Source organism: Pteropus vampyrus, unplaced genomic scaffold (genome assembly GCF_000151845.1).
Source record: "Pteropus vampyrus isolate Shadow unplaced genomic scaffold, Pvam_2.0 Scaffold206, whole genome shotgun sequence".
Taxonomy (NCBI): Eukaryota; Metazoa; Chordata; class Mammalia; order Chiroptera; family Pteropodidae; genus Pteropus; species Pteropus vampyrus.
The window spans coordinates 1,851,823-1,871,328 of NW_011888987.1; the positions used below are offsets into that span (position 1 = coordinate 1,851,823).

At 33.3% G+C, this 19,506-nt stretch overlaps 1 protein-coding gene and 2 long non-coding RNA genes across 5 annotated transcripts in view; 1 reads left to right on the forward strand and 2 right to left on the reverse strand.

Annotated features, from left to right (window-relative positions):
* LOC111746943 overlaps positions 1–11,170 on the forward strand; it is a 12,518-nt gene extending 1,348 nt beyond the window's left edge. The window contains exons 2-3 of the long non-coding RNA XR_002783334.1: positions 103–163; positions 10,077–11,170. This is a non-coding gene — a long non-coding RNA (uncharacterized LOC111746943). The remainder of the gene's footprint in view (positions 1–102; positions 164–10,076) is intronic.
* MDFIC (MyoD family inhibitor domain containing) overlaps positions 1–19,506 on the reverse strand; it is an 89,940-nt gene that overhangs the window by 23,060 nt on the left and 47,374 nt on the right. For all 3 annotated transcript variants that reach the window (XM_011372402.2, XM_011372401.2, XM_023537957.1), the window contains one exon: positions 14,565–14,840. In XM_011372402.2, the coding sequence (XP_011370704.1) occupies positions 14,565–14,840 (276 nt within the window). The remainder of the gene's footprint in view (positions 1–14,564; positions 14,841–19,506) is intronic.
* LOC111746944 lies at positions 4,121–8,752 on the reverse strand. Its single transcript, XR_002783335.1, has 2 exons — positions 6,587–8,752; positions 4,121–6,268 (listed from the first exon to the last, which is right to left on the reverse strand). It is a non-coding gene; the product is annotated as an uncharacterized LOC111746944 (long non-coding RNA).

The window sequence follows — 19,506 nt, forward strand, 5'->3', positions numbered from 1 at the left end:
AGAGGGCAGGTCTGCTTGTCTTCAGAGTTCACAGCTCAGCCCAGTACCCAAAAGAGTGCTTGCCAAAGATCAATCCTGATAATGATTTGTTGAACAATTTAGGGACATGGAAGATTTGGTGAGTGAATCTGGGAATCCAGTTGAGATTCGAGACCACACATGGGTAAGTGACAGTGATTTTAATGGACATCAAGGTTTCTTCAGTAGTGCTCAGCAACTTGTTGAAAAGACAATCTTGATTTTTGGTTCTTAAAAACAGGTATGCCATAATGACAGGGTCTCAGGAAAGTTAGGTGATTCATCAAGAGATACAAATTTGGATTAGGAAGAAAATGTATGGGAGGGCAGATACATATATATGGTCAATTGGGGTTCAAGAGCCAGTATGTTTATACTTATTTCTAACTAAAAGTATATTTTGAAAAAATGTAACAAGAATAATTAAAGGCACTAGGTGAAAAATAAAACGGGACTGCTTTACAGAATCTAGTACACAGGTCTGAGCACATAGCAAACCCTTAATAAACCTGTTGACTCGATGAAATTCATTTGTATGGGCTGAAGCAAAGATTACTTTTGGTTTAACTTTAACTTCTGTCACTCCACAGAACACATTTTCTAGGAGATATCTACCATAGATGTTGAAAAGTTCTTTCTAAAAAAACTATTCTTCTGTCATTCCAAAATGCAATTTCTCGCTGAGCATAATTATTAGGAAAAAAATAAACTTCAACTTCCAGTGTCAACTTTAAATTATGTTATGGTATAGGAATATTATTCCCCAAGAGGTCCAGTTTCTCCAATTTGATTTCCCAAGAGAAGTCAGAGCAGAAATTTAAGCAGGTTTAATATGTCTTTGGAAGACTAGCATATTCATCTATTTTCTTCTTTTCTTTCAATTATTTTCACATTTCCCCCCAAATCCTGGATTTCTCAATCTTCTAGGAGACAACTATTATTTATCTTTATGAATATTTCCCCTTCAAAATATGGAATATGATTAATTTCCCTGAGAAAACTGTTTTATAATTATTCAAGTTTATTCTTCTAACTGCCTTCTATATCCACTTGAGAAAATGTGTACCACCTTCCTTTTTCCCTTCAGTCAAGAGTATAAGAAGTAGGGAAGCCAGTGCAAATTATCAGGGTCTTGAGGTGAGAAGGGGTCCTGAGACCACACTAAGTTTCTTATCAATTAAAATCCCTTTGGAAAATTTGACTGAGAGCCCTGAAACAAACCTTTCACCAGGTTGTTGACTTTTGATATGCTTCCTGTTTTCTCCTGTACTTATTTATGGAGAGTTAAATTATGAGTACCCAAATTGTGGCATGCAAAACCATGAAGTTAATTTTCTCCATGTCTCTGTATCCATGCCTTGGTAAAAGTATGTCATTAAAATACAAACATGAGAACAACGGGAATTTACTATTTACTATAGTTTAGTTTTTTAAGGTAGAAATTTGGATATGTCCTTTATTCTTATTTCAATTTCATATGATCAAAAAAAAAGCTATAAAAAAAACCTGTTTTCTATGTTATGAAAACTGCATACAGAAATATAAGTTTATAAAACAAGTACATTACAAAAGATATTATTTATACTATAAAGGATGCCAAGGGGGCTACAGCAGGTAATCTTGTTTGTGTGTGTGTGTGTGTGTGTGTGTACCACTTACGCAAAATAATATTTTTAAATGTGTAAAATAAAATAAAAATAATTTCAAAAGAAAACAATTATATTGAAATAGCTATCATAATTTTTTAAATGGAGGTAGAATAAATATGTGCAGCATTTTGTAACACATTAATAACAAGATCTAGTGGTAGTCTGATAACTACTCTAATTTTAAAGTAGTGATTTATATATATTTATGCTATAGTTCATGATTTCTGCAATAACTATAATATTAAAGTTTCAGTGACAAAGTCACAGGTACTAAAAATGCAACTGAAGTTTATTACTTACATTTATAGTTGAGAGAAATGTTAAATTTCATTTAAAAGATGGAAGTTAATAAAATTAAGTTGCTCTTTTTTTCTCATCAAAGTCACGGACCCCCTCCCAAAGCAAAGAACCCCTAAGCAGAGGGATCATAAGTGAATCTTTCAAATAGCTTCCTAGTATACTCAGACCTTCAATATAAAACATTTTTCACCTTGTAAGAGTTTTTCAGAAATACAGCAACTTTATATCATGAGCTCCCTTCTAGCCTATTTTTTTAGTAGTTGAGAGTTGCACAAATTAATTATAAATGGTTCTCGAAAGTGTAATAGTTAACAGTATATGTAAGTATTAAAATTAATGAAAATATTTCTAATAGAAACTAGTATTTCTGCATTATTTCAATTAGTTTTAAGAGACACGCAGCGTCATTTGAGAATGTAATTAGAAAAAAACAAAATAAATAGCAAAGCAAATATGTATTCTGAAAGAAAACAACTAAAATACTATGAGAATCTAATTCAATCTAGAAAAAAAATTATTGTTAAAAAAGTTTTGAGTCTTAGATGAAGATTTTTGGAGCTATTTTTTTTTTTTTTTTTTTAAACTATGCACCCATACTCACAAACATACAAGTTAAGAATAAAACTATTTGGAAAGAGTTTTAAAACATTACTATTGAAAATGTCATGAATCACTGCCACTTGAGTCCTTCTAAATTGCAATAAATTGTTTAACGAAATCAGGCAAAATTTCTAACTGAAATGAATCAGGAGGAAGAGAAAGTAAGAAAAGGAGAGAAAGCGGGGAGGGATAAAGGAGAGAAGGGGAAGGGAGGAGAGAGACACACAGATGGACAGACATATTCCTAGACATGAAAGGCATACTTTTGATCCTGCTCCTTCAGAATCTTCTTTATTAGAAATTCCATGTTTAAAGTTAGTTTCCCCCAATACTATAATTCTCTCTTGTTAAACATTTTAGTGTCTATTTAGTCAGCAAAGCAATAGATCTTTTGAGTATATAGAGATAATAGTAGGGATACACAAAGGAAGGAATTGAAATAATGTGGTAATAAAATAATGGAGAAAAATAGGAAATTTATGAAGGAACCTAAGACAACAATAAAATATATAGTATTATCAAAACAATTTTAATTAAAGACAAAGGAACATAAATATAACACAGTTAGGCTTAAAATTTTGAATTCTCTCTTTTTTTTTCAAGATTGTCTGTGGACAGACCACATGGCATTTGGACATGAATTAAGATATGCATTATACAACAGTATTTTGTTTTTTTCAGTGTATCAGCTGATTTAAATATTTCAATTCTTCTATCCTCAAAAATGAAGTTAATTTTTTAAAAGATAAAACACTTCAGCTAAAGTGGAAAAATTTAGGCTAAAATTAAATACAAAATATAAAGAAAGTTTTGATTTATCGTGAGCATTGAGATAAAGTTTTATTTTAATGGTCACCTCAAATATTTGAAGATAAAAATTATATTCAGTGAACAATACTCTGATACCACTTCCCCTATGTCTACACTTCATAAACTACAAGAGACATCATGAGTCATCATCCAATTTTCGTCAGAAGATTCAAAACATCCTGCACATTCCTATCTCTCCCCCAAAACTTCCTCCTTGGAGAATTATAGTATTATGCAGTGTCTAGTGTCATTATTATAACCATGAAATAATTTTTTTGAAATCCTTCTAAAGTGAATGGAAACTTTTAGCATATTTAACATCATTCCAAATGATAACATGGAAGGTTTTCTTCTATGGAAGGTTTCCAAAACTGCAAATCTATTATACAAAACCCTACTGGTCATTTGAAAGACCTAGTTAACTAAATAGAAAGTACCTCATAGGTATAAGGCACTGTATTAAAGCAGTCACTATAAAAGATCACCTCAAAGCATGGCTACTTTCTTCTAATGATCTAAAAACTGAAAGAGATGATATGATTTAAATATTGGTATAGATATAGATACAGATGCCAATCTATAACCACAATAGAAAGTATTTTGTAATGGATCTCTTCCCCTCTCATCTACTCAAGGGTATCCTTCTCCTGAATCATCAATATCTCCTCTCCATGAGCTCATACCAACAGCACTCAACAAATAAAATCCCATTTCTAAACACATTCCCCTTTAGCTCACAGCCCTTCTACTATTTTTGTTCAGGAAAACTCCTTGGAGTAGCCAAGACTTGCAATCTTTTTTTTTTTTTTTTTTTTTTTATTCTCTCTAGAACCCACTGCAATTAGACTTTTGTCCCCATCACAATACCAAAGTATGAAGGCCACCAATGATCTTCAGAAGACAATGTCAGTGGTCACTTCTCATTCGTCTTATTAATGAATGCGTTTGATATCAAATGCAGTTGCATTTGATACATGATCATTCTCTCAATCTTGAAACAGATTTTTCACTTTGTTTCTAAGATGTCTTTCTTTACTGGTTCCTTCTGCATTATGGATTACATTATTCACCTCCATTCTTTTTCATGGTTCCCTTTCATTTTCTGACCTCTCTACACTGAAGTGGTTCAGGGCTCAGTTCTTGGAATACTTAACTTTACCTACTTTCTGGACAGTTCTTAATCCTACATGCATATTAAAATCATGTGGAGAGCTTCTAAAGGATGCTGATGCCTTGGCCCCATTCCATTGCATTCTAGGGGTAAAGCCCAGAAGCTCTTACTACAAATACCCAGGGTGTCAGGGTTGAGACCCCAGTCCTAGGTGATCCTATCCACTGAACATTCTGTACTCTAGTGACTCACAAAACGTGTCTCCACCTGCAGACCTTTCCTCTGAACTCCAGACTCCTCTATCCAACCACCTATTTCACATCATCACTTGGATAGATAACAGGCATTTTAAATCCAAAGTGTTGAAATTCAAACTCCTGATCTTCTTCCCCAAACCAAACTGTTCTTCTCACAGTCTTCCAATCTGCATTAATTATAGCTCCATACTTTCAACTGCTCAGGTCAAATAAGTCAGAGTCATCTTTAATCCCTATCTTTCTTTCACAGTGAAATTTCATCCTTTAGTAAATCTTACTTTGCCTTCAAAATATATCCATATGCAACATCTTGCCAGTGCTACTCTGACCCAACTCCGTCATCTCCCATATGAATTATTGCAAGAGTCACACAGCAGGCCTCTTCTTCTTTGGTCCTTGTGTACCTGTAGCCTACTCTTAGTACAAAAGGCAGGCAGTGCTTAAAAATGGTTAGTCAGATTATGTCAATTATCTGCTCAAAATTTGCCATTGGCTTCCCAGTTCGCTCAGATCAAAATCAAAACTCTAGCTTATTAGGCCCTCCATTATCTGCTCCCCACTTCATTGTTCAGTTCTTAGAGCCATCTGACATTAGAATAAGATACCTGAATGTATCTAATATCTTTGGTTACCTCCAGGAACAACACAAAAGGAAAAGGATTCTATTAACATCTTGTATTAAAAATTTGTCAGATTCTCAAAGAAGCCGATGAATCAAAAATGATCAGCATCACTGCGTACAAGACTACCACAATTAGTCAAAATTCCAATTTATTATAGGTTAAGTCTTAACTTTTTCAAGTCTTTTAATGTGTCCTACTCTTCACAAGCAAATATAAATTTAACATTTTAAAATTAAGCTACCGTTTTTTATTTTTCTGAATTATGTTTCCTTATTCATCTTTTCTATACTTTTCTTCTAAGGCTTTAACTGCTTGTTTACTTGTTTATGTTTCATTGTACATCCTTTCTAATACTACATTATGTGTAAAAGCTATTATTAAATGCAATTAGAGGCGTTAACAAACCAAAATATAAGAAGTTATCAACTTCCATCAACCTGTGGTCCAAAACAAAAAGTGTCAAAATTGGAACTCAGAATCATAAATGCCTGCCCTGTCAATGCCTTATGTTCAAATGCAATTACTGCTCCTGGAATGAGGTAGGAGTAGAACTTGATATAGGCATTTAAACTATTTGAAAGGTTACATTTCCTCATATAAAGCCATTTCATAAAAGTTACTCAAAGGCTTCTAATATTAATCGACTATGCAACCCATACAGGATGGAGTCATGTAGGTTAACCATTCACTAAAGGCTTCTCTGGTTGCTCAGATCTCTTGTTATTATAATAGATGTGCATTCACATAATTCAGTATACTGAATTCTAGATCTAAACTGTAAAGAAATGATATGTTGGCTTGTCAAGAAAGTGTCATTATTACCTTCTTAAAATTTTCAAACTTTCTCTTTCTCTTGAATTCTTTCCAACCAAATATAAACATACTCAAATCTTTCTCATACTAAAACAAAATAACACAAAATAAACAAAATGGCCTCCCTGACCCACACTCCTACTCTGGAGTTTGGCCTTTTTGGAGCTATTGTTTCCTCACATTCCACTCCCCACGTCACACTGGCTTCTCCATGAAAGTGTCTCTTAATTAGGTCACCAAATGACACCCACATTGTTAAATCCAAAAGAATTATTTCAATACTCATCCTACTGAAGGTGTCGACAATAACTGGTTCAGTATCTGTTGCAGTCCTCTTTCTCTCCTTAAAACACTCCTTCCCCAGCCTCTATGACACCACCCTCTCCAATTTGTTTCTTTTCTCACCCTTCTTATTATTTGCTCTCAGCCAGATAATCTTCCTCTTCACTTTGCTCTAATCTCTCCCCTAGGCTATCTTATCAGTGCCATGGCCTCACTCTGATTTATTCTATCTGACATCACCTCTGGAGAAAAGTCTTAACATTCCGTGGGATTGTCTCCCAAGCGCTTAAGGCTTACCCACATTCCTGTCCCACCAAACTGGCTGGCATTCAGTGATCCCTGAGTCACTTAGTTCTCATCCATCTGACCTTTTATCTTAAATCTCTACTTAAGAAAACTCACCCAGATTCAGTTTCCAATATCCTCTCTAAGAGAACAAATGTAAATTAGTATGCTGGCTTCTAACTCCTCTCAGGCTCCAGTGTATATTTTCAAGTTCTCTTGGACTGTGTACTATCATTTGAAACTGAACAGGTCTAAAATTCAATTTACACTCAGCCTCAAACTACATTCAGCTATTCCTCATGATTTCCTAATTTCTATTCACTTCCACAGCTAATGGAACTACAAAATTAATGACAGTGCTGCTTAGGCTACATGTCTGACTGCTGCTCCACTTCTATTCAGCTTTAGCCTTGGCCCAGGCCCCTCACACAATCCTCAAACCCTAACAAAAACCTTCGAGTTCTCTACTACCTGCCTTGGCACAGCTCTTTGTGTTGAAAGTAATCTTTCATCTTAGAGAAGCTAGCTGACCAATTTACTCAGCTTTATTGTTTGACCTAACAAAAAACATCACCTAAACTTTTCAACACTGTACAAAGAAAAGAATTAAAACTTTGGTGTATTAATAGGGTCGTAAGATTTGTTCGATTCTTTCCATTTAGCCTATTATTCTGAAGCTGAGTTTCTAAAATAGTCGCTTCACTCTGACACCCCACACCGCAAAGTTTCCTGGCCAATTTATCTGTATCTCCATTGTTTTATTTCCTCCCCACCCATCTCCTGAGTGAATGCTAAGCTAATTTAAATTCTTAGAGCGGTGGCCTGAAACGGCTTGTCTATAAAACCAAAAAAACCAAAAGTGGAATTCATACACAGCTGATAGCATCTACTCCTTCTCTAACATAGACTGCAAAGCTGTCAGCTATTATAAAAGAAGTGCTCACAGATTTGACGCATATTTAAGGTGTTTCTATGTTACAAATGTTAAATTATATATATATATTTCAGGACCTCATAAAATCTTCCCTTTGCTCCTCATCAAATAGATGGGTATAAAAATAATTTACTATAAGTCATAAATTATATAGTTAACCTATTTTCTTAAAAAAGTGTATTTAAATATTTACTTTCAGCCCTAAAGTAACACTTACCACTTAAAAATATTTTAAATAGATAATTGTTTGTCGTTTTTAAGAACAGCTGATTAAATATTTCAAGTAAATTAAAAGTGATGATTTATAATTGCAGAATGGTTTATACTTTGACATATTCAACTTTGATCATGCCTGCTCTCTACACACATACACACACCTTTCTCTTTGTATTACTGTTGTTCCATAGTTTGTTAGCTGAGCAGTGAAATTTATTAAAATCCCGTTTTTCATTGAACTGGCAAATATTGCATCGCAAAGCAGAATTCCAAACCTTTCTCCCACACAATTATTCTGACACGGGATAGAAGGCACTGTGTCTGGGAAAATAGAACAAAATATCATCCAGGCACATTAAGCGCTTTGAGAAATGCAGCAACATATTTTGCCAAAGTCCCAGAAAATTGGTTTCTGGAAGCTCAGATTATAACACTACGGTCATACCATAAAGTCCTATTATAATCCTTTCACTAAAATACTAGAACTTCTACAATTACAGGCAAAACTGAGAACTTCCTATGGAGAAAAAAAAAAAAAAGGATTTTACAATACTACTAAAACAAAGAATAAACCGTTCAAGTTCAATTTTACTTTTCTAATTATTTTTCTGGTTTTAGGATTTGGGAATGTGTAGTTAACTGAAAACTGTATAAAATAAGGAGAACACTTCATGGGGTTGGATGCAGGAGTTCTGAGTTCCAATCTTACCTCAATTGAGTTTCTTTTTGCCTTTTTTTTTAGCTCAAATATTTATACTCTCTTTTATCTCTCCACATTCTCTCCTTGAGGATTTCAGCCATTCCTGAGGTTTTGACCATTATGTCTACCAGATGTTAAAGAATAAGTATCAAAGTTCTCCGGTTTATATTTCTTACTTGCTTCAGCATTTACTGAACACCGATGATAAGCCAGGCACTAGGCTGTGTGCTAGAATTTAAGGGATAAACAAGACGAGTCTTTGCCTTCAATGAGACTACATTTTAGTGCAGGAAGACAGACAGGAAAACAGATAAACTTCAGTATCACTTTGTATATATATAGAGGGTACCATGGAGACCCAAAAAAGAGACAATTAGCCCAACATTGAGGATCAGGATATGATTACTGAGTTAAGTTCTGAAAAATATGTGCACAGGTCAAGAAGGCAAATAAAGTTATGAGAACATTCCAGGCTGAAAAGAAGCAAAGGCATTCAGCTGTGTCACTTAACCATGCGTGAAGGAACCTTTAAGCATTTCAGTGACAGCACAATTTCAAGTGCAAGGAGTTAGGTCAGGATGATGAGGAGAGAAAGGGAAGCAGTAAGGTCAAGGAAAAATGTTTTTTTTTACCATTTTACCAGTGATTCTCAAGGAAGGAAGGGACATATATGAGTCACTTAGTGGGCGTTTCAAACTGTCCTGCTCAATTGTGCTATATCCCCTTTGAAGGCTCTGTGCCTGCCTCACCCAGACTGTCTCCCAGAGAGTCACTCCTACTAAGGGTATGTTGCCCTGTGCCTATGGTATGTTCTGAAAAACTGCTACATTCGGAATACAAGGGGAAATGCACTGAAAAGAGGGAAAGAAGGGGAGTCTAAAAACAGAGACAGAGAAAGGTCATAGAGATAAGCCAAGAGGCCAGTTTAAAGGAAAAAAAAAAAAAAAAGAACCAGTAAAATCGGAGGACTGAACTTAAGTCCTTCCATAGGTCCAAGGACTTCCTAAAGAGCTTGTTAGCTTCCTAAGGTCAAAAAGTCTAAACCCAATTCATTGGTTTCATTTTTGATAATAGTTCATGACTAAAGTATAAAAAGATTGTAAAGGAAATTAGAGTGCAGGTATAGTATTTATTACAGGTAAGAAGGCATCCTGGTTTCAGATGACTGATCTACGAATTTCTGCATTATTGGAGAGAAAATAAAATATAATGTTTCAAAGAAATATACAGTATAATTGATATAAAATGATGTCCTTCAGAGAAGTCATATATATCTGGCTATACAGCTTCAGAAGAACAGGGCGTTCGAGGCTGTGTACGGACTAGTTTTTTCTCACCATTCCAGACTCATTTCTCCTAACTTAACTTCTTAGCAACAATAATTAGTTTATGGGTCACTGCACAAAATGCATTATTCCTTAAGGCCCCTTCAGCCTTGAATTCCTCCCTCAACTCCCTAGTCTCACCTTATCTTTCAGATCTCCATCCAGGCATTGCCTTCTCCAGGAAGCTAACATACCTGACCTCTCCCTGCGTGCTCCTTAAGAATGATGATGAAAACCAGAGGTAACATTTCGAATATTTCATCTGGGCCAGCTGTGTTCTAACTCAACTAAATACAGTATCAACTCCTTTTCACAACAATCCTATGAAGTAAGTATTAATAATATCCCCATCTTATAGATAAGACACTGAGGCACAAAGAGGTTAAGAAACCTACCCAAGGACACATCGCAAGTCAGTGGTAAAGCCAATATATGAACCCAAGACTAGTTCCAGTCTATGCTCTAATGACTAGCGTATATTTCCTCCGTGTGATTAAAAACAAGCCTGATTCTGGGTGCTGCTTCGTATATGATGCTCCCGACTCTCTTGTTCAGTATTTGTGTTCAATGAGCTGCTGGGTTTGGATATACATTTCTCTATAAATACTAAATCTATAATACCAACATGAAGTGTAAATTATAAACATTGCTGAAAAGCATAAAATCTCTTCTAAAAATATCTTTGCTGGAACTTAATTTTTACAAAATTGTACAGCTGTAACTGGAACACCTAAAATGTGTTAGGATTTGCCATTCCTAGGATAAGAAAACTATCTTAAAGTCTAATGAAAACCCTTGGCAATTTGAATGTTATATGATACTAAATTATGCTATAATTATTTCAAAGGTCAAGAATCTTAAACATTTAGTCTTAAAACTCTACACTGGGTGATGCAATCATAAAATTAAAGTATGTATGAAAATATTTAATTAAACAAAACAAGTAGAAATCTACTAATTTAAATACCTTTAAATAAAATGTACAATATTTTCTCACATGGTATTTTTTTCCTCTATTGCATAAAAAGAACTTTTTACAAGAACATTTTTATAATGAACATGAGCACATACTTTATTTTCCATTGCTTGTTTCAAGAAAGAGGAGGATAAAGTGGTTTGGAATAAAACATTGTATTGCTTATTAACTCCTGGGAAACTCTTTGAAGCTAAAGTACTGGGGTATCACTATAAATTAACAAGGAAAAAAAAAATGACTCAGACACAGTCCAGGCTTTTGGTAATTTGGAGTCTAGTAGAGAAGGAAAATGAACATTGAGTATAGGTGTGAGAATTTTTTTTTTAAATTTTAGTAGAAAGGCAAATCTATACTAATAAGAAGATCCCTGCCTCACTTGCAGCTGTAACACCAACATCCAATATGATATTGTAATGGCCAATAAATTACCTTTTACTCAGAAGACTTTAATAAGGCAAAATATCAGTGGTTAATAGCATAGACTGTGGAGCCAGAATTGTCTGGGTTTAAATCTCAATTCTATCATGTGCCAACTGACTTTGGTGAGTTCATTTAACCTATCTGTTCCTCAGTTTTCTCATGTATAATCAGATAATTACATAAAATTCATAGAATTACAGTGCTTTTGGGAGAATTAAATGAGTTCCTGTGAGCAAAGCAGGTAGAACAATACCTGGTATATACAATGAATCTATGGAACTAACTACATAAATCAACATAGCTTAAAAAGAGAATATGATGGAGCACATGTCTCTTTGCATTCAGGCTTTAGGTAACCCATAGTTAAAGACATATTAAAATATGTCACCAACCCACTGTCTCAACTATGTGGCTAGGACAATCAACTCCGTATAAGCAACAGACCCATATCCTAGCAGTCTTTTCCAAATTTGGTCAGTAAAACCTTTAGTGTTCTTAATGAAACACTATGAAATGGTTTAATATTGAATTCTGTCATCTGAACCAGAAAAATGCCCCTCTACTTGTCAATATTATTTATGTGCAATACAAATATCATAACCATAAGCACCACTTATATAGGGGGAAAAAAAAAAAAAAAAACACCGCCAAACTGGGCATGGTAGATATTTTTTGAGGTTTTCAGTGAATATTCTTTTACTATTCATTTGATCATTTTGCTGAAAGAACAGGCATAGATGATGAAGACAAGAAAAATGTGCAACAAAAAGAAAACCACAGAACTGAAAACATTTGAGCTATTAAATCTCCCCATTGTTATTTCTTTTTAAAAAATAATTTCTAATCATTTTGATAAGTTTCACAAATTGAGCCTGTTCAGAACTTTCTGTTCTGAAATATAGGCCTTCTGAAATCCTGATGCTATCCCTGTTCATCAAAACTCTTTCTGCTGTTGCCTTATTCTATTCTTCAGGTATTAGATTTCTCCTCAACCAAGTATCCCTCATAGTCTACGCAGCAAAAGATCTGTCCTGAGAGTGAAGCAGCTTTGCTGTAGAGAGAGCATCACAGAATCTTGAAATCAAAACTTACTTTGAAGATTTCTAAAGCACACCATTTTATGGGGTGGGGGGGGAATAAGCCCCAGAGAAACCCAAGTCTCCCAGCTAGCTGATGGCAGAGCTGAGAATGTTTTCTTTTAAATTTGCCATCTACCAGTTCTGTGCTTGTTCTGTTTGTTCATTTGTTTAACTACGGCACAATGCCAGAAAATAAACTTAACTTCAAAACTGAAAATCAGAAACAACAAAGATTTCAGACCACAACCTTAAATAGCGAAAAAAAAGCATGAAGACATCTAACTTTGAGAAAATATGAACTTGGACAATGGAATTTACAACAGTCAAAACAAAATAAACCTACAACTGGCTAAATTCTATAGCCTAAGAGTGAAGTTATGGATAGGAAATTGTACAATGTATTTAGTTATCTTCATTTTGTTTTATACTCCTTATGCCCCCCAAACCCAATCAGGAACATGTTTTGTGATAAAATCAGGATTACAAGGGACTTCTCTTATTCATATCTTTGTGGTGGGCCAAAAGTGTATGTGTATGTAAGAGGGGAAAATGAAGAAGGGAAAAGGGAGAAGGGGAGGAAGAGAGATTTCGTTTATATACTATTGATTTTCCTTTTCCTTTATATATTGCTCATAAAGCTTCATTATTCACACGTGATATTATAAGTAAGAAAATAATGAAAAATTTTATAAAAATTCCATAAGCAATTTCAAGTTGGAGTGATATGTAAATGTTACTATTCTTTACAATAATTAAATATCAAATGGAAAATAAGAGGTTAGGGGCATAATAAGTAAATTCAAATGTATAAAACAAGTAGAATTCAATTGCATTCAATTATTTTACCCAATCACCTAGAAGCAAAGATCCTCTAAAGAAAATTGCATTGCCTTCCCAACTCCTTGGAGAGCCAGTTTAGTTAACAGCCTACCTATGCTTCAGAGATGACCATGCAGCTAACATGTCAAACTCATTTTAAAGTGTCAATCATGTCCCTTTCAATCTAATTAGTTTGGAAAGTAGTGTCACTGACCTGGATCTATGCAGACCATTTATTATCATATCATTTGATCAACCTAACACTTTACCTTAGTTGAGTTTGAGACACCTGTAGCCAAAATGTAATATCCTTTCTTCCCTTCATTATGGGTAACTCTCAATATGATTTCCTATTTACAACTTAATTTATCTCTATGAATAAGCATGGCCAATTGCAGAGGCATCCATAGAATTTCCATTATTTAAGATTTCATGAAAATTATATATATCAGAAAATAGAATATTTGAGTTGTGATGCTCAAGAATGGCTAAAAAGCAGAAAGAGGAAGAGCAGAGGAACAAGGATACTTTGGGAGAAATGTGAGACCTTAGGTATAGAGGGGAGATTATTCTTTTTTAAATATAATACAGCAAGCTATTTATATATTTAAAAAAAATGTCTGTAAGTTATAAACACATTGTCATCACCTGGGTTTGTGTTATAATAACAGTAAGCTTTCTCAGGTTCATAGTAACCTTGACTTTATTTAACCTGGGCAAGGGCAGGATGAGGCAGAATTGAATAGATAATAACTAGTTCCTACGAGGAGCTAAAGGCAAGGCCGCAGTGAGCTTGGAATGGGGCAGGATATCAGGGTGGTTGGTGGCAGCACTGGTGGCCAGAAGACACTGGTCAGTCAAGCAACAGAGATCACCTAGCCCACTCCCTGGCAAGAACATGAAAATTAACAAATCCTTTTCTGGGTTTAGTTTTACATATTTAAGAATCGATTTACAAGACAAAAATACAAGCAGGTAATCTTATCTCTGAACCACAGAATAACATACTACATTAGGAAGAAAAAAAATACTTACACATGTTCATATGTCACTATAATGTTGTATTCATATTTTTAAATGTGGTATAAAAAAAAAGAATAGCAGTTATATTTAAAGTAATGACTACTCACTTTAGGAGACAATAATCTAAAAGTAGGATGTCAACTACAAATATTTCCTTTCATAGCCGGTGCTCTCCTTTAGGAAAGTTAAGTTGCATTTTACCAAAATCTCTGTTTGTCTGGCAAATGAGCAAGATTCTTCATTTAAGTTTGCTTGATCAAATAATTATTAGTGAAAACTATTTTATACCTGGTCAAATAAAATATGCATATATCTCAAACTTACCTTCAGGTGAAGAGCCTGGCTTTTGGGAAAAGACTGCATTCACTCTACTCTTCTTACTGATATCGCTGTTTACGGACAAGCTGGATTGTATTTTTCTATGCATTTTTTGCGAAACAGGTGCTGAAAGTTTTTGATTTTCTGAAGATACATATTTGTCCCCATGGTGAATTCCATTTCCATTGCTCAGACTTTTGTGGCAGTTCTTTACCTTGCCTATTTCTTCTTCACTCAGTTCCTGGGCTGAAGTTTGAAGCTGAGGCAAGCGCTGAGGTTGGGCTATGTAAAAAAAAAAAAACAGGAAAAGTTTATCTGGTTAAAAAAGAAATTAATATTTGAAAATAATCAAAATACATTCAGTAGCATACTTTTTTTGGATTTCACCCATGATACTAAAAATAAAGAGGAAAGGAAAAGAAAGTAAAATACTAATAAAAATGGACATAATGATAATAAACATGAAATGTAACATAAATAATAACAAATAAACATAGAGAAAGTATACTAAAAAGGAAAATGAGAAAAGGAATCCTCAAAGGCAACTTTACCCAATGGATGTAAAAAGAGAAGAGAAAACAGTGTTTTCTTTTTAAAGAAAATTTAAGTTAGAAATCTAAAAAAAGAATTCAATCCTCATTCAACAGTAAAAGTGGATTGTTTTATACGTACCAAGTCCTCTTTTGCTAGAGACACTAAAGTATTCTCTTGCTATCCCTGATAACACTAAACTATTCAATTATCTTTTGAAATAAAAAAGATGTCAGGTATCAAGCTAGATAATATTAGAGAAATAGAGTTTTCTTTTTAATTCCATTTAAAACCCTGGAGAAGAAATTTTTCTTTATTTATTCCTTAATTTGATTTTAAAATAAACCATTTATTAACAGTTAGGAATAGAAAAGTATGTTTTTAATCTGATAAAACATATGTTCCAAAATTAAATGTCGACGTTTTAGACATGCTCCCATTTAGGTCAGAACCAAGAAAAGAATCCCTAATTTTCCCGCTCTGATGGAACATTACACTAGAGGTTCTGGTGAAAGCAATAAGCACAAAAAAAGAAATAATAGGTCTGAGTCTTTGAAAGAAATAAACAACATTTTTGATATGTGTATATAATCTAAGAAATTATAACTCTTGAAAAACTAAGAATTAAGCAAGAAATATAGATAAGATTAATCACATTAAATCACAACAAAGTTCCTCTATGCCAAGAGTAACCAAATAGCAAATATACAAGAGAAAAATTAACTCTTTACAATAACAGCAATAACCTACACCCCACGCCCTAAAAAAAAAAAAGCCAAGAGAAAAAAAAAATACCTGTAAGTATCTAGAAATTAAGCTACAAAAAATTAGGCACAGATTTTATAACAAAAATTATAAAACTTTATTGAAGGTCATAAAAGAAAGACTTAATAAGTGTAGAGAGTATAAAGGTTAATTCTGATACGTTAATTCTCTCCAATTTACTTATTTAGTATAATTTCCATAAAAATTCCAACAGGCATTTCTATGGAACTTGGCAAGCTAATTCAAAAGTTTATAAGGAAGAGTAATCAAGAATCACTAAGGAAATTTTAAGGAAGAAAAAGAGAATTGTGGGACTTGACTTACTAAATAAAGAGTCTTATTAAAAATGACAGTCAAATATGTGGTGACAGAAATCTAATTATAGGAGATGAACACACAATGCAATATATATATTCCTTATTGTTAAATTGTACATCTGAAAGGTATTGGATTTCATTAATCAATGTCATCGTAAAAATTAATTTAAAAAATAAACTAAAATAAATTAAAAAAGAAAAAAAAGAAAAAATTGACAATAACTAAAGCAGCACGGTGCTGGTCCAGATATAGACATATAAACCAATGGAACAGCAGAAAAAGTTCCTAAAATGTATGTGTGTGTGAATGTAAATGCATGTATATCTCATACAAATAAATTCTAAATGTATTAAATGCCTATATATGAAAAGCAAAACTTTTTAGCTTAAAAGAAAAATATGAGGCTATTTTAGTAGCATGACACTAAGGAAGGTCAAACTAATTTGATTCTTTGGATAATGAATCATAAAACAAGCAGGATAACTAGTCATCATCCGTGATGCCCAGCACTTCTGAACACCCTAACAGATTTTTGGTAAGTTCCTCTGTCCCATTCCTAGACCCCTCTGCCGTTAGGAAGCAGGTATGTGACAGAAGTTCTATCAAGCAGAAGTGTGCTTTACATGTAGAAGTGACCAATGCAAGATGGTAGCCACACCAGGGAGGTGGAGCCTCTAAGCCCAGACAGTGAAGAAGGTCTTGGAAGTGGTGTTTTCAATAGAGAAGCCCCATTAAATATATAGGCATGATCCTTGGCTGTGTAACTTTAGGGCTTGTCTCTGTGCTGAAATTAATTTATTTTCTATTTAAATTAACCAAAATGGATTCTGGCTTTTGCAGTAAGAGCCCTAGTTGCTCCCCAAAAGTTATCTGTTTACATAGATTAAGTAATGAAATTATTAAAATCAACATTTACCTTGATTATGTAGCTCCTAAACAAACTTATCAAATCATAGGTAGCATTTCAGTTAAAAACAAGAGCAACAACAAAAACCGTCCGTGGTCAAAATTTATTATTTTATAATTTCTTGGAATTTAAAAAGCTAAAACTGCTGTTTTAATTAGTGTTATTTTCCATTTATGATTATGAACAGTTATGAAATGTAAACTAAATCTGAATAGTAAGAACTCTTCAACTTAAAAAAACGTATCGCCTGCAAAGCCATAAGATATATATGGCATTGATAATGTCTAAAAGGGACTGAATATCTGTGACCTGCAGAACAGCTAAGACTGGATATATATTTTTATCAAAGAAGTTTGCATTTGAGTATGCCTTTGGCACACATTGTTGACTTCTGTTCTAGTTCACATATCCTATGTCTTTTGAAGAAAACTATCTTAATGTATCAAAATATTTTACTCATGAATGTACATATTTCAAGAAGACAAATTCATTTTTGATTTAAGAAAAGCATGCTTTCATACCAAGTCTATTAATATTTGTAACTGATTTATAAAATTAATACATAATTCCTCTTACAGTTTTTTAATCCTTTAGTAATAAAGAATAATTGTCTAAAAATTAAATATTTGGGAATACCACAAATTAATGGTTGTAAAATGTATCAAAATATTTTGTTTTTCTCCTAACTTCTGATGAAAAGGAAAAAAAGAAGAAAGGTTACTTCTCTGTTTAAAAGCTATATACACCTTTCTCATAACTAAAATCAGCAATCAAAGCATCTGCAAAAGGAGATCTATTTCTTATGGGTGAGCAGTCATTTGATCTAGAGATTAATTTGCTGCTCCTGAAACTTCTTGTATCAACTAGAATGACATCCTAATGACTGCTATTGAACATAAAGCTAGTTATGCATATTTATTTAAAAGGATGCCAAAGAAGACAGTTAAACCTAATTTGGTGTTCTTTTCAGAGCACTTTCCAGCAATCTCACCAAATAAATTGAATGTGTTGGGCCACTTTTTCTCTAAAAAGAATAATTTAAGCAATCTAAGAGCTTGATTACTTTGAAATGTCACTGACCAATGCTGGGGAGACTCGTCAATCAAAAATGTCCTGTCATAATCCATAAATCAAAACAAATTTAAAATTATTATTTTAAAACTTAAATTAAAAACTACTGTTATAGTTAAACATTCTGAATAAATAAAAGTAAAGATAGTAAAAGACAACTATGTCTTGTCACCAAATTCTAAAACTGACAGATCTGACCTTTTTCTACTATCAAAGTTGACTATTTGCAAATTACTGGGTATGGGCAAAGTGATATTCAAACACATCTTTAATGATTTATCTACATTTCAGTCTTCAAAATGATATCTATTTCTGTTGGCAGATAAATGATTGTACATTTATTTTTGTTTCACTGTTACCTAATTATTTCTACTATCGGTTGCATTATGTTCAGGTAACCAAGTATTATCTCTTCACTCCAGTTTTTTTTTTTAACATTAAAACTTTCTTAGTTTTATTATTTTTTCAGATGCATGCAGCATATGTCAAATAAAAACTGAAGAAAACTTAGAGATATTAGTTATCTCAACAGACATTTATTTTAACTTAATTGATAATTTTTCATGAGTGCGACTTGAATCTTACAGTAAAAAGACAACTAAAACCAAGTTGGAAACACGATTTTATTCTCAAATAAAGAATAAAAACATTTGACTGATTTAACCATAACTACCTGGCTTTAAACAGATTTCTTTTCCTTATTGTGTGTGGCTTTAAAAAAAAAAAAAAAAAAGCACGCTAATATGGGAACGACACAATGCTCCTTAAAACACAAGTGATGCCTAGGGACCTTCACTCTCCCTTTAATGATCCACTGCTCTCATTCAGCTGTCTTTCTTTTTTCAAATCTTTACATATGTGACAGCTCTCAAAAGTAGACCATAGACCATCTGGCATTTTCAGAGGTGTAACTTGTGCAAATTCAGCTCTATTGGGAGCACACTGCTATCTTCTGCCTTCGTTATAAAGGGACAATAGAATGTAGAACTTACGAGTTGTTTTGAATTATTCATTTTTTTTTGCCTGTATATTCAAGAAATTTTACAAACTCTGCATTTTGTACTACATAATCACATGTGTTAAAGGTACAAAGAAACTTTTTGACACCTTTTTTCTACAGAAAGCTGGCATTTTGTTTGATATGTGAACATTCAGGCATCTGTTATATCATTCTAAACAGGATGGGTGCTTCTACAAAAGATTCCATTTTAAACTTACTCTATAAGAGCAAGAAAAAAAAAGTATTCTTGATATTCAGTAACAAATACAATACACATCAAAATTTCAAATACCAGTTATATGAACATTCAGCATCTTTAAACTTAGATAGCATTGGTCACCTGCTTACCATATGTG